This window comes from Scyliorhinus canicula, chromosome 19 (genome assembly GCF_902713615.1).
Source record: "Scyliorhinus canicula chromosome 19, sScyCan1.1, whole genome shotgun sequence".
Lineage (NCBI taxonomy): Eukaryota > Metazoa > Chordata > Chondrichthyes > Carcharhiniformes > Scyliorhinidae > Scyliorhinus > Scyliorhinus canicula.
This window is the reverse complement of record NC_052164.1, coordinates 80,135,289-80,151,088: the sequence shown is the minus strand read 5'-3', so window position 1 is coordinate 80,151,088 and position 15,800 is coordinate 80,135,289. Positions and strand designations below refer to the sequence as shown.

The 15,800-nt window shown below is 46.0% G+C and overlaps 1 protein-coding gene across 3 annotated transcripts in view; it reads left to right on the top strand.

Moving 5' to 3' along the window:
- LOC119954046 (potassium-transporting ATPase alpha chain 2-like) overlaps window positions 1-15,800 on the top strand; it is an 87,402-nt gene that overhangs the window by 53,680 nt on the left and 17,922 nt on the right. For all 3 annotated transcript variants that reach the window (XM_038778821.1, XM_038778820.1, XM_038778822.1), the window contains exons 13-15: window positions 8,386-8,522; window positions 10,924-11,074; window positions 15,502-15,670. In XM_038778821.1, the coding sequence (XP_038634749.1) occupies window positions 8,386-8,522; window positions 10,924-11,074; window positions 15,502-15,670 (457 nt within the window). The remainder of the gene's footprint in view (window positions 1-8,385; window positions 8,523-10,923; window positions 11,075-15,501; window positions 15,671-15,800) is intronic.

Genomic DNA, 15,800 nt, shown 5'->3' with positions numbered 1-15,800 from the left:
GGTGCGAGCGGTGCTCGAGTACTTGTGAATCATGCACACATGTTCTGGTCCTGTCCTAATCGTTGAGTTTTTGGAGCTCTTTTTTCAACACCATATTGGCAATATTAAATGTGGATTTGGAGCCCTGCCCGTAAGTAGCCATATTTGGGGCCTCACGGTAGCATGGTGGTTAGCATCAATGCTTCACAGCTCCAGGGTCCCAGGTTCGATTCCCGGCTGGGTCACTGTCTGTGTGGAGTCTGCACGTCCTCCCCGTGTATGCGTGGGTTTCCTCCGGGTGCTCCGGTTTCCTCCCACAGTCCAAAGATGTGCGGGTTAGGTGGATTGGCCATGCTAAAATTGCCCGTAGTGTAAGGTTAATGGGGGGATTGTTGGGTTACGGGTATACGGGTTACGTGGGTTTAAGTAGGGTGATCATTGCTCGGCACAACATCGAGGGCCGAAGGGCCTGTTCTGTGCTGTGCTGTTCTATGTTCTATGTTCTAACACCAGCAGGAATTGAGGACTGTGCCGATGGTGGATGTTCTGGTCTTTGCCGCATTGTTGGCTCAGAGGCAGATTCTGCTGAGTTGGAGGCAGGCGATACCACCCAGTGTGTGACTGGGTAACTTGATCAAGTTCTTGCACCTTGAGAAGGTCAAGTTCACGGTGAAGGGAGCAAGTGACAGGTTCTACCGGAGGCGACCGTTTATGTTGCATTTCAAGGATCTGGTTACTGTTACCTGTTTTGGGGGGGGGGGGGGGGTTATAATTGTAGGTGGGGTTTTTCTTTTGATCTGTTTGTTGAAGTTAATACATGTATCATTTGTTTGATTGTTGTTTAAGTATAAAATGTTATAAATTTAATTAGAGTATTTTCCAAAAAAAGAAATCACAGGGAAGGAGGCTGAGATGCTGGAAAGCTATCTGAAGTGATTTTCAGATTTGCTAAGTTTTATTAGAGCCTGTGGGTCGTGAGTTGAAATAACTATGGAAACCGATGACTGTATATCGAATTTGTGTGAAACCAGTTAAGACAAAAAAAACCTAACTGAGGATGGTGTCAAATTCTGGATTAGATTCACTGTTAAAAGTGGAGTGGAAGCTTTGTTTAAAATGTCATTTGGAAAATCTGGTCTGGAATGCACTATTTTGAGAAGATTTCAAAGCATAAGTTTGGGAGTCGAATTTGGAAATTCTCATATGGCGACTTTCTGATGAGATTCTCAGGAAAAATCCACAGACACTAACTTGGGTTCAGAGCAGACTGGTCATCTTGTGCGCTTAAAAGAGGTTTTGAGTGTTAATGAGACCATTGTAGCTAAAGATATATTTTGTAATCCATGTTAATCTATAAATCTGTATTTGTTAAGAAAAGGGGGAGTAAAGGAGTATTGTATAATTAATTTTTCATGTTTAATAAATGTTATTTCTGCTTGTTAGAACTAATTAGTGCTCCTGTGATTCTGTTCCCCATTCCGGGATCCATTCCGGGATCTTTCCGTCCAGTTATAACATCAACTGGGATTGACAAGGCTGACCAGAAAAGTAATACTTATTCTGCTAAGAGTAGTGTGACGTGTTTTATTCAGAATCACAGAAAAATACAATGCAGAAAACACTCTTCAGGCCGGGCCATCCCAGGAAACGGCCCCAAAGGGGTCCCTAGTCACAGGGCAGGAATCACAGGAGTCTACCTCCAGTTCTGCTGTACCATCTGGGGAACCACCTAGAAGTAGTCATAGGGCCGTAAGGCCAGAAAATTAGACACTGAGTAAGTTGGCGCGGGTGCAGGGCACAGGCTTGTTATAGGGACTAGGGCAAGTGTATGAACTGTTTTGTCAGTAAAATCACTTCCACACCTACAGAAGCTGCCTCTGTGCTCTGTGCTCTGTCCAATGCATGCGGGGGTGTCATAGTCATAGAATTTACAGTGAAGAAGGAGGCCATTCAGCCCATCGTGTCTGCACCGACCCTTGGAAAGAGCAGCCCCACGCCTCCACCCTATCCCCTTTATCTCCGTAACCCAACCTGTGGTGTGAGGTGAGTGCCAGTGTGTGTGAGGGGTGATAGGATATCAGGCTCAGGTGAGTGTGCGCCCCTCGGGTCGCCCTCCTCACCCCCCTTGCAGATGATGTGACCGTGCGCTGCATTGTCAAGGCGCATGCAGGGACGGTCCAAGCGGAGGGTGGTACTGTGGCCATGTGTCAGACATTGTCTAACGATGTAGAGCCCAGAGCTCATCGCAGAGCGGGTTGTCATCATCCTCCATGGCCTGCAATAGACACGCTTCCACCGGCGACCGTGTGTGCCCTGCGTGTTGTGCTGCAGGTGGATGTGCAATGGAGGGGTGGTGTGCATGCGGGTGATGCGGTGGGGGTGGGGGGGGGGTGGTTGGTGGTGGGTGGGTGGGGTGAGGGTAGTAGGCTTGTGCCGTACTGTGCTGTCCGTGCCCATATTTGGCAATTCCCACACCCTTCTAGCCTGTGAACTGTGCGGCTATCAACCTCTCCTGTGCCCGCTGGCCCAGCGGTAATGGTGGGCAGCCCCCCGTCCATGTCCAGCCCGCCTGTCCTGTACATTGCCCCCATCCTCCTCATCTGAGTAGGCCAGCCCTTCATCGTGTTGCTCCTCCCCCTCCTCTGCCTCCAGCACATCGCCCCTCTGCTGGGCCATGTTGTGCAGGACGCAGCAGACCACAACGATGCGGCCGACCCTCTCCGACGAGTACTGGAGGGCCCCTCCAGAGTGGTCCAGACACCTGAAGCGCATCTTCAGCAGCCCAAAGCACTTCTCGATTACACCCCTGGTCGTTGCATGGGCATCATTGTGGCAGTTCTCCATTTCGGTCTGTGGCATCCGTGTATGCGTCATCAGCCACAACCGCAACGGGTAACCCTTGTTGCCCAGCAACCAGCCCCTCAGTGGAGAGGGGGGGGGGGTTTGTCCCTCGAACATGGCGGGGATTGGGCCAATACGAACGTGTTATGCACACTGCCCGGCTACCGGGCGCAGACGTGCAGGATCCTCATGCGGTAGTCACAGACCACCTGAATGTTCGTGGAGTAGGTCCCCTTCCTGTTTGTGAACACAGCCCTGTTATCTGCTGGTGGCCGCATGGCGACGTGAATCCCATCGACCTCCCCCTGGACCATGGGCATCCTGGCCACGGCAGCGAATCCCGCTGCCCGAGCATCCTGGTGGGCCCGATTCTCGCCATTTTGCGAGGCGCTCGCCGCGATTCCCATTGGCCTGATTTTTTGACTGCCGGAGAACATGGCGGCCAGCGGCGGAGCGGGATTCATGCCGTCCCGGGAATTCTCTGACCCGGCGGGGCTCGGAGAATCCCGCCCATGGTCTTTTGAGCGAGGGTTCTATTCTGGGATCTTCCTTTCCAGTTATAAAATCAATTGAAATCATAGCACATTGGAATATTATCAGAGCGGCATGTGTCGAAATCAGATCCCAATGCAAATCAAAACGAGTAATCTTGAATCATAACGTAGCTATTGGCAATCATTGAAATAAAAATTTCAGTGTGCAAACCAATGGCCACACTGCGCTGCGCCCAAAAGGAAGCTCGCCACCAGACAGCGTGGCTGATTAAAAACCGTGAGAACCCGTTCCCGGGATCTACCCGGCTCGCAACGCCGCACGCGAGCTAATGTGATCTCACGAGACATTGCGATGTAAATCCCGCCCATTGTGGGCGGATCACCTTTTCGCAAATTTGCATATTCAAGCGAGCTAGTCTCACTCTAATATGCAGTTTCTCGAGGTAACGGAGGTATTGGTATCTATCCCCTTTGCCTCAGAGACCTTGGCCGGGCGCTGTTCAGCACTGGTTCCCCCAAACCATGACCCAGTGTTATGGGCCAGGGTTTAGAGAACCCCAAAGTGTACCATGGAGTTCACCTGACCCACAACATTTAATAGATTGTGGTATGGGGAACACAGGGCCCACTCTACAAGAGTGGTACTTCAGAAATGGACAAGTATTTTTTAAAACAGCAAAACAATGTTTATTCTATGAAATCAAGTTAACCTTTCTAAAACAAACAGTGAACATCTTAGCACCAGTAAATCAAATACACCCCCCAAAGAATGCAACACTAAGTAATCTGTAAGCTGTCCTTTTAACACCCAGAAGACTTAACAAACCTTTAAACAGAAGCACATCAGGGTTTGCATTCACTACTGAAAACATTTATAATTCTGAATTCACCAAGTGATCCAGAGATAGTCTTTCATGGCAGAGAGCTCAACAGTACAGCTGCTTTGTCTGACTTCAACTGCAACACACTGAAAAACGAAACCAAAAAAAAACAGACACACCCAAGCTTTTCTCAAAGTGAAACTAAAAGGCAGAAGCAGAGCTCAGCTCCACCCACATTCTGACATCACTGCAGTAACATGAGCAGCCAAACATTTCTTAAAGTGGCATTCTCATGACAGACGGCATGCGTGGGGGTCTCCCAGGGGATCAGACACCCCCAGGTGCATGCTCTTTTGGTAGTTTTCTGGCATTGCTGGCGCCACCTGGCACTGCCAGCCTGGCACCATGGCACTGCCAAGCTGCACATGTGGCACTGCCAGGGTGGCAGGTTTGCACTACTAGGGTGCCAACCAAGCTTGCATGTTTTGTGCTCTGGCGATTGGCCGGGGGTGCCCTGTATGGGTATTTGGAGGAGGATGCAGTAGGGACTGGGGTGCCCTCCCATAGGGCGTTAGGGCTTGGAGGCGGCGCAGGAGGGATCGGTGGTCACGGGAGGCCTCGGCAATTGGGATTCCATTTAAGAATGACATCTCGATCTCATGCTATATTGCGGAGTTTCGGCCAGCGGAGCTCCTCAGTGTCGCAAATGGCGCTATGTGCAGATTCAGCCGCACGTTTCCGACTGAAGCCCCTTATTTAACATGGGTGGCATTGTATAGCCATGTGAACAAATGGGACTTTGTTCCCATTCAGTTGAATTGCGCCCAAAGTGTAAGATAAGAAAAGGTTTACACAATTATGAACATTACAGTATACAGATATTAGAATATGTTGCAAAATGCAGGTGTCCTTCATTTTCAGAATAAAAATGTTAAGATCTACTCCACTCTTCATTTTGTATCAAAGTATTAGAAGGTTTGAAAAGATATTAATATAGGTGTTCAGAATTCTGAGGTGTTTTAGGAGAGCAAATAATGAAGAACTGTTACCACGGATAGGAAACCAGAGGACGCTGATTTAAGATACTGGATGATAAGCAAAATAGAGGGGAGTTGAGAGTATTTTTTCAACTCAACAAGTCATACGTGGAATACATTGCATGATAGAGTGATTATAGTAATATTGTTTAAAAGGAAATTGAATGTATACTTAATAACTCGCAGAGCAAAGAGCAGGGAAATTGAATTCAGTGGAGAGCTGAATCAAGATCTGACGTAGGCACAATGATGTAAATGTCCTCCTACTCCACCGTTAGATTCCGTGATTCTATATCTAGAGCAGATTCCAAATTTGCTACAATCATTTGCCAAGCTTATGGTTGGCGTTTAAAAAAAATCAATAAAGATTAATAAAACAAGAAAGGATTGATGTCAAAGTGATGGGAACTTCAAAACAAAAAAAGAAATTAACATAGTATTCTTATGAAATATACCTGTAGTTACCACCACTTGAGACATATTTATCAAAAATGAAACATAAAAAACTTTAGAATGTCGCATCACTAGAAAGATTGCCCACAGGGTTCGCCACTCCATTATGTGATACATCAACTGTAGCAAAACATGAAGTTGGCTGAAGAAAATACAGGTTCCTTTGTATATCCCGATCGTGGACTTGAATTTGAAACATCTTGCTGTGCACTGAGAAAGTCAGCTTGTTGTAAAATTGTTACATTATTTTAATAATAGTAAAACAGTAGACATAGAACTGGATGATCAAAAAAGAAATCTGTAAAACCTAAACTTGGTTCACTGTACTTACTCTGTCTTTTCTGTAAATACTTCTATGTCGGAATTTACAGAGAACCTGATCAGGCTGACGTGACAGCATAGATTTGGATTTGGATTTGTTTATTGTCACGTGTACCGAGGTACAGTGAAAAGTATTTTTCTGCAAGCAGCTCAACAGATCATTCAGTACATGGAAGAAAATGGAATTAAACAAAATTCAAGAAAATACATGAGAATACATAATAGGGCAACACAAGATATACAATGTAACTACATAAGCATTGGCATCGGTTGAAGGGTGTAGTGTTAATGAGGTCAGTCAATAAGAGGGTCATTTAGGAGTCTGGTGACAGTGGGGAAGAAGCTGTTTTTGAGTCTGTTCGTGCGTGTTCTCAGACTTCTGTATGTCCTCCCCGATGGAAGAAGTTGAAGAGTGAGTAAGCCGGGTGGGAGGGATCCTTGATTATGCTGCCCGCTTTCCCCTGGCAGCGGGAGGTGTAGATGGAGTCCATGGATGGGAGGCAGGTTCATGTGATGGACTGTGATGAAGCCTGATAGGATGCTTTCTATAGTGCATCTGTAAAAGTTGGTAAGGGTTAATGTGGACATGCCGAATTTCCTTAGTTTCCTGACGAAGTATAGGCGCTGTTGTGCTTTCTTGGTGATAGCGTCGACGTGAGTGGACCAGGACAGATTTTTGGTGATGTGCACCCCTAGGAATTTGAAACTGCTAACCATTTCCACCTCGGCCCCGTTGATGCTGACAGGGATGTGTACAGTACTTTGCTTCCTGAAGTCGATGACCAGCTCTTTAGTTTTGCTGGCATTGAGGGAGAGATTGTTGTCGTTACACCACTCCACTAGGTTCTCTATCTCCCTCCTGTATTCGGACTCGTCGTTATTCGAGATCCGGCCCACTATGGTCGTATCGTCAGCAAACTTGTAGATGGAGTTGGAACCAAGTTTTGCCACGCAGTCGTGTGTGTACAGGGAGTAGAGTAGGGGGCTAAGTACGCAGCCTTGCGGGGCACCGGTATTGAGGACTATTGTGGAGGAGGTGTTGGTGTTCATTCTTACTGATCGTGGTCTGTTGGTCAGAAAGTCAAGGATCCAGTTGCAGAGTGGAGAGCCAAGTCCTAGGTTTTGGAGCTTTGATATGAGCTTGGCTGGGATTATGGTGTTGAAGGCGGAGCTGTCAATAAATAGGAGTCTGATGTAGGAGTCCTTGTTTTCGAGATGCTCTAGGGATGAGTGTAGGGCCAGGGAAATGGCGTCTGATGTGGACCGGTTGCGACGGTATGCGAATTGAAGTGGGTCAAGGCGTTCCGGGAGTATGGAGGTGATGCGCTTCATGATCAGCCTCTCGAAGCACTTCATTACAACTGACGTCAGGGCCATCGGGCGGTAGTCATTGAGGCATGTTGCCTGGTTCTTCTTTGGTACCGGTATGATGGTGGTCTTCTTGAAGCAGGTGGGGACCTCGGAGTGGAGTAGGGATAGGTTAAAGATGTCTGTGAATACCTCTGCCAGCTGGTATGCGCAGGCTCTGAGTGCACGATCAGGGATATATATAGTATTATATATATATATATATATATATATAGTATTATATATATATATATATATATATATTATATATTATATATACAATCTAATTCCACACTCTGGCATCTATTAATTGGGAGTACATTAACCTTCATAAGGCTCTCTACTGATGACATGCCAATCTGCCGATTTCCTTAATGGAGATCAGGAGGAATTTCGTCTCTCAAAGGGTAGTGAATTTGTGGAATTCTTTACCGCAAAGGACTACAGAGGCTGGTCGTTAGGTGTGTTCAAGGCTGAGATAGACAGATTTTAATCAGTAAGGGAATTAAAGGATAAGGTGGGAAAGTGGAGTTGAGGATTATCACATCAGATCACTCATTATCTCATTGAATGGTGAAACAGACTCGATGTCGAATGGACTACTTCAGCTCCTACTTCTGCCTCTCTTTCTTCATCTACCCATCAGGGGAACAGATTTCCCCTACCTATCTGTCTAGTTCCCTCATCATTTTGAACACCTCTATCAAATCTCCTCTCCGCATTCTCTTCTCCGAGGCAAACAATCTAAAACAACCTACTCAATCTACGTGACTTAACTTCCTCATTTCTGGATCCATTCTTATGAATTCTTTCTGCGCTCTCTCTACTGCCTTCACATCTTTTAAGCATAGAATAAGTTAACAGTTTCTGTTCCACAGATAAAAAGCTATAAAATTGGACATGTTTCCGAATTTTAAGGAGAATCAAGATGTAATGATTTTATGTATTTAACCCGACTGTGAATCTTGCTGGTCCTATTAAATTCCATAAAACCGCAAAATTAATAGTATCTGATGTACTGTAAGTTCTTGAATTTTGTTATTTTTTAAAAACCTCAACATTAATGAATGCCTATTTTTCTCTCCCTGACAGGTCATTATGATCTCTGGTGATCACCCAATCACAGCAATGGCTATTGCAAGGAGTACTGGTATTTTCTCAGCTGGGAGTGAGACAGTGGAAGACATTGCAAAGCGCCTGAATGTCTCCGTCGACCAAGTGAATAAAAGGTAGATTGAGGTAATCTGTGTTACACATAATACTTTTTCTTTAATACTGTTATTCTTGAGATTTAATTATTACAGATATTGGATGGGGCAATCAACAAGCAGGGCACTAATTTCTCACAAGTTACTCAATGCATTCTTGAATACTCCTGGTGTGCACTGGTTAACTCCGTTCTGATGCAAGGTCATCAACCTGAAACATTAACTCGTTTCTTTCTCTTCAGATGTTACCTGCCCGCTAGCGTATTTCCAGCACTTTTTGTTTTTAATTTCAGATTTCCAGCATCTGCAGTGTTTGTCAATTCATTAACTCTGTATCTCAAACGTTTGCATATAAGAAACAGAAGGCGTAATTCCGTATTCCATGGTCTCACACACTAAGTGCGGGGTTGGGGAAAGATGGGGCATGTATGTGTGTTTGGTGGGGGTTGGTGTCGCACCCCCCATTTAGAAACATAGATACATAGGAGTAGGCCATTCAGCCCTTCAAACCTGCTCCACCATTTGTTATGATCATGGCTGATCATCCAACTCAATAGCCTGGTCCCACTTCCCATATCCTTTGATTTCTTTAGCTCCAAGAGTTATTTCAAACTCCTTCTTTGCAATATGCAATTTTTTGGCCTCTACTGCTTTCCGTAGTAGCGAATTCCACTGGCTCATTATTCTCTGGGTGAGTCCGAAATGGTTTACCCCGTATCCTTAGACTGTGACCACTTGTTCTGGACACCCCTGCCATTGGGAACATCCTTCCTGCATCTACCCTGTCGAGTCCTGTTAGAATTTTATAGGTTTCTATGAGATCGCACCTCATTCCTCTGAACTCCAGAATCCTCACCGACTCAATCTCTCCTCATACACCAGTCCCGCCATCCCAGGAATCAGTCTGGTAAGCCTTTTCTGCAGTCCCTCTATAGCAAGAACATCCTTCCTCTGATAAGGAGACCAAAACTGCACACACTATTCCAGGTGTGGTCTCACCAAGGTCCTGTATAATGGCACCAAGACACCCTGCTCCTGTACTCATATTCTCTTGGTATGAGGCCAACATACCATTTTCCTTCCTTATTGCCTGCTTTACCTGTATGCTCACTGATGTACGAGGGCACCCAGGTCTGCAGCACATTCCCCTCTCAATTTATAATCATTCAGGTAATAATCTGCCTTCCTGTTTTTGCTACAAAATGGATAACCTCAGATTTAACATAGAATGTGCCCCCTTATATTGCATCTGCCACGCATTTGCCCACTCACTCAGCTTGTTAAATCACACTGAAGCATCTCTGCATCCTTCTCCAGCTCATCCTCCCACCCAGCTTTGTGTCATCTGCAAATTTGGAGATAATATTTTTAGATCCCTCATCTAAATCATGAATATACGTTGAGAATAGCTGGGGTCATAGCACTGATCCCTGCGGTACCCCTCGAGTCACTGCTTGCCATTCGGAAAATGACACTTTTATTCCTACTTTTTTATTTCCTGTCTGTCAACCAGTTTTCTATCCATCTCAATATACTACCCCCAATTCCAAGCAATTTAATTTTACATACTAGTCTCTTATGTGGGACTTCGTTGAAACCCTTCTGAAAGTCCAAATACACCACATCTGCTGGCTTCTCCCTTATCAACTCTACTAGTTACATCCTTGAATAATCCAGTAGATTTGTCGAGCATGATTTCCCTTTCGTAAATTCATGCTGACTCTGTCCGATCCTCCCACTGTTTTCCAAGTGCTCTGATATTAAATTTTTATAATGGACTCTAGTATTTCCCCCCACTACCAATGTCAGGCTGACTGGTGTTAGCGTGCTCTAGTATTTCTGATAGAGGCATGGGAAACTGACTAATGCGGCTCACATTTGTTGATATCTGTTGGCCGGTGCGGTAGTATAGCGTTTAGCACTGTTTCTTCACAGTACCAGAGTCCCAGGTTTGATTCCCGCTTGGGTTACTGTCTGTGCAGTGTCTGCACATTTTCCCCGTGTCTGTGTGGGTTTCCTCCAGATGCTCCGGTTTCCTTCCACAGTCCCGAAAGACGTGCTTGTTCGGTGAATTGGACATTCTGTATTCTCCCTCTGTGTGTCCGAAAAGGCACCGGAGTGTGGCGACTAGGGGATTTTCACAGTAACTTCATTGCAGTGTGAATGTAAGCCTCCTTGTGACAATAATAAAGATAATAACATGTTGCGGCGGGGGCCTCAGGCATAGAGAAGCTAAACTGATCAAGTCCACATACAGATTTTAAATGTACTGACAGCCAGGGCAACAGAGAGGTTTTACTGTCGAGTTTAACTCGAAGGCCCCACAATCGACATGCCTGGTGATAACTGCATAGCCTGTGATATAAAAATATGGCCGTAAATATAACTGGTGTAAATGTTCTTTGTATTTTGAATACCGAAGGGACGCCATAGCTGCTGTGATAAACGGTTCAGATTTCCAAGAAATGGACCCCGAGTTCCTGGATGACATTTTGAGGAGTCACGGCGAAATTGTATTTGCTAGAACATCACCTCAGCAGAAATTGATTATCGTGGAGGCCTGTCAAAGACAGGTAACCATTCATCTGATAATCTAAAGATCGCCCGGACAAGTGCCAGCACTCACTCTTAAGTTGCAATGGTGTGGATTTAAGTCACACTCTAGGGAATGGATTACATGATCTAGGCTGATGCTCTAGTGTGGTACTGAGGAAATACAGTATTGCTAAAGGTACCATTTTTTTAACCCATCTACCTTTATATCAAAGCAAAATACTCTGGAGGTTAGAGATTCAAAATAAAAACAAAATTGCTGGAAGACCTCCGCATGTCAAGAAGTATCTTGTGGAGAGAGAAACAGAATTGAGGGGGCTAGAAATGTGATGGGTATTATGCTGATGAAGAAGTGAGAGTGTCAGAAGGAGCCAAAGGGAAGGTGAGGGATGGGTTAGAGGGCGGGGGTAGGGGAGATTAGTTACCAAAGATGTCATGGAACAAAAGGCAATGGTAATGGTTCTAGCCACTGTTTCCAGATCGAAGCTGCTGACCAAGGTGGTGCTGTTGTTGTCTGGCATACTATCCACACAGCCTATTTTTCCCCCAACTCCATACAGTCTGTTTCTATCTCCTTCTCAAACAGGACTGTCCTTGTAGATCCATTGATTCAGTCTACTCCTGCCCCATTGAACTTATGTCTTCCTCTCTTGACTCTTTTGTTTTGATTCAGCTTCTTCCTGCCCCACTGAATGTATTTCTTCCAATTTTGACTTTTTTTCTCTCTTGTCCAGGCTCTGCCAACCCATATTTGTCATTCTTCTGATGCCCTACATCATTTCAACAATTTCCAGTTTCCTAGCTCTAACTGACTTCCTCCACTATGGATGTCCAATCCCCTACACGGTAGCACAGTAGCATTGTGGATAGCACAATTGCTTCACAGCTCCAGGGTTCCAGGTTCGATTCCGGCTTGGGTATCTGTCTGTGCAGAGTCCCCCCCCGTGTGTGCGTGGGTTTCCTCCGGGTGTTCCGGTTTCCTCCCACAGTCCAAAGATGTGCAGGTTAGGTGGATTGGCCATGATAAATTGCTCTTGGTGTCCAAAATTGGCCTTAGTGTTGGGTGGGGTTACTGGGTTATGGGGAATGGGTGGAGGTGTTGACTCTGGGTAGGGTGCTCCTTCCAAGAGTCGGTGCAAACTCGATGGGCCGAATGGCCTCCTTCTGCACTGTAAATTCTATGATAATCTACACCTCCATCCCCCAGCGGGATGGTCTGGGGGCTCTACGTTTCTTCCTTGAATGGATGTCCGATCAGTCTCGATCCACCACCACCATCCTCTTCTGCCTGGCTGAACCTGTTCTCTCATTGAACAATTTCTCGTTTAACTTGTCTTACTTCTTCCAAACAAAAGGTATGGCTATGCATGCCCACACAGGCCCTAGTTCTGTCTATCTGTTTCTTCTACTTCTCTCCTCTTCTTAGACAGGCCGTCTGAGTTGAGGATGACTTGCTTCCTCACTAAAAATGAGTTCTCAGGTCACTGTTGGTCATGCATTAGACTCTGTTACAGGTGGGGCAGATGGTGGTTGGAAGAGAGAGTGGTTAGGGTCCTGGGCTGCCATGCGCTGCTTTCTCTGACGATGCTTGGCTTCAGCTTGCTCCTGATGATGAAAGCTGAGGTGTTCAGCTGCTTCCCAGTGCTTTTCCTCCACTTCGAGGTGCAGTCTTGGGCCAGGGATTCTCAGGAGACTTTGAGGGTGTCCTTGAAACGTTTCCTCTGCCCGTCTGGGGCTCACTTGCTGTGCACTCTTGAGTAGAGCTCTTGTTTCAGGAGTCTCGTGTCAGGCATGTGGATGATGTTGCCCACCCAGCAGAGCTGATCAAGCATGGTCAGTGCTTCGATACTGGGGGTGTTAGCCTGAGAAACATGCCTGTTGTGGATATGTGGAACAGTCCTTGGTCTGGTCGTACTCGAGGCTCCGCACTACCCATCCCTCATCTATTTTCTTCTACATGGATAACTATATCGGTGCCACTTCCTGGTCTCACCCAAAACTGGGAAATTCAGCAATTCTGCTTCAAATTTCCACTCTTCTCTCTCATTCTCATGGTCCATCTCTAATATTTCCCTCACCTTCCTTGACTTCCCTCTCTGCATTTCTGTGGATAGACAATCTATTTATATTCATTATAGACCCTACAACTCCCACAGCTGCCTCAACTACTCTATCCTGCTTCCCTTAAGTACTCCATTCCATTCTCCCAGTGTCTCTGGCTCAGTTACACCTGTTCTGATGATGCTACCATCCACAATGGTGCTTATTAAATCTTCCCTAAGCTGAGGATCTCTCTCTTCCCCCCCCCCCCCCCCCCCCCCCCATCCCACTGTGGTGCTCAGCCATATCCAGCCCTTCCTTTCCCTTCCAGAGCTACACTTGGCTTCTCTTCATCCTCACTTTCCACTCCATCTGTTTTCAAAAGCTCATCCTCTGCCATTCAGTCACTTGTCAAGCATGATGTCAGCGCCAAATACATCTACCCCTCCCCTCTCCTGTCAGCATTCTGAAGGCATCATTCTACTTGTGACACCGTGGTCCACTCCTCTATCTCCCCAAAACCTCATTATTTTCTCCACAGCACCTTCCCATGCAATTGCAGGAGGTGTAACACTTGCCCCTTTTCCTGCTCTCTCCTCACTGTCCAAGGCCTCAAGACACATCTTCCAGGTGAAGCAGTGTTTTGCATATGCTTCTTCCAATTTAGTCTACTTTCATCTTGGACCTAGAGCTGAGGGAAGGGCTTGAAGATCTCCTAAGGTGATTTCCAGATACCAATGAACTAGTAGAGAAAATTAGTGCAAAGCAGACAACTTGAAAAGAGGATAAAGCACTCTGTGTCATCTGTGGGATGAGCTGTTGCAGGATTCTCACTTGGATGTGCACCACCCATATCCGTGTTGCCACGTCCACGTCCTCCCCAACTAGTGATCAAGGGAGTGAGGAGCTTGATACTGAATGCTCCTCCTCCAGTGCGGGACCTCTCCCTGTTGTCACGTGTGAGCCTATTCTGCATAAAGACAAATGGTGAAGATGTGAGCAGGACACATACCAAGGCAGATGATAAGGAAGCATGGCTGGCATGTGTGTATGTGTGTGTGGTGCCATGGAGAGGATGAGAATGAGAGCTTGAGAGGATAGGAGGCCAGTAGAGATGTGATGGTGTGCATGAAAGTGAGGATGGCATCCTTTAAGCTGGCAGCGCGTGAGATCAATGTGAATGTGTGAGAGGTTGGTGAGTCTGTGAGGCAAGAAAAGTGATATCATGAACTAAGCCTGATGGCATGGACAAGATCATTAATCCTCTTTCTGTATTGGGTGGTGGCCCTCTTGCATGGAGAGTTGGCACTCACTGCCATTGCCAGCCCCTCCCAAGCTGGAGTGGTGAGGTGGGTGAACCTGTGGCCAAAGCTGAAGTGCAGGACTTCACAGTGGACCTCAACTGTATCCAACAGGCAGTCCAAGGAGGCGCACTGAAGTTGAGAGCATCAGTCTGCTTTGGTTTTGGAAATGTCTTGTTGCTTTGTATCAGACCTGGTACGCATGGTTGCACTTTATATATGGCACTCAGGGCAAGGCAGCGGTGAGGGCATCGCATGGCAGGCAAATCAGAGGCCTGTCAGCACTCTGGCATGTTTCCTGTGGATGAATATTTAATGAGCTCTGCAGCGGACAATAGGGGACGAAAACCCGCCATCGTGGCTGATGGGAAATCCGCCACTTTTCACGCCTATTAACTCTGTTTCTCCCTCCACAGGAGCTGTCAGCCATAGATGCCGTCGGACATGCTGAGCATTTCCAACACTTTGTGCTTATTTTAAACCATCTATCTTTTCCTGGAAGTCAAATCCTGGGTAGAAGTTGAATTGTGTGTTTCCTTCTTCTTTAGTAACTGTTTGTGGTATTCTGATTTGAGGCTTGGACACCAAGGAGGCAATAGCATTGAGAATGTTCTTTTAACATCTCCAGGTCCAGAGAATTCTAATGAGCAAAATGAGTAAATATAAGCTCAAATGGGACTCAATTGCCTGGAATTTGCTGTATTGCCAGGGATTTGGGTGCTGTTCATGGTCACAGCTTAGACAATTCTGGTCCAATTTTCCACAAAGCCCAGAAAATGAAGTGGTCAAGTCTGAGCAACTTTGTGACACCCACAATTTAATAACTAAGCATAGTAATAACATTCTAGAGCTAAGTAGACATCATGACATATATTGAAGCCATTCAACATCATTGGGTGGAACCCCATAATTGAGCATCTTGTATGTGGATGCAATAAGTGGCTTAGAATGAAAAGGTTAAAGGTGACCACTGCTCCTGTTGCAATACGTTTGACATTTTCTGTATAAGATTAGGGAATCTGAAGCTTTGTAGGTTTTCTTTTCACCCAGCTGATTCTTGGGGACTTGCCGTTCTCATTAGATCCTCCTTCCTCTTTGTATCCCAGGGATCCATTGTGGCAGTTACAGGAGATGGTGTCAATGACTCACCAGCTCTGAAGAGAGCAGATATTGGAATAGCTTTGGGGATCGTGGGATCAGACGCAGCCAAAAATTCAGCAGACATGATTCTATTGGATGATAACTTTGCCTCAATAGTTACTGGAGTGGAAGAAGGTACAAGCTAAAAAAAAAACATTGTGCTTTGTAGATGATATGGAAAGCAATTTATTTCTACACAGGTTAGAAATGGTGTGCTGGATTTTACCAGCCCTCTCGAGAGTTGGGCTCAGTTTGGTTGGGGGGG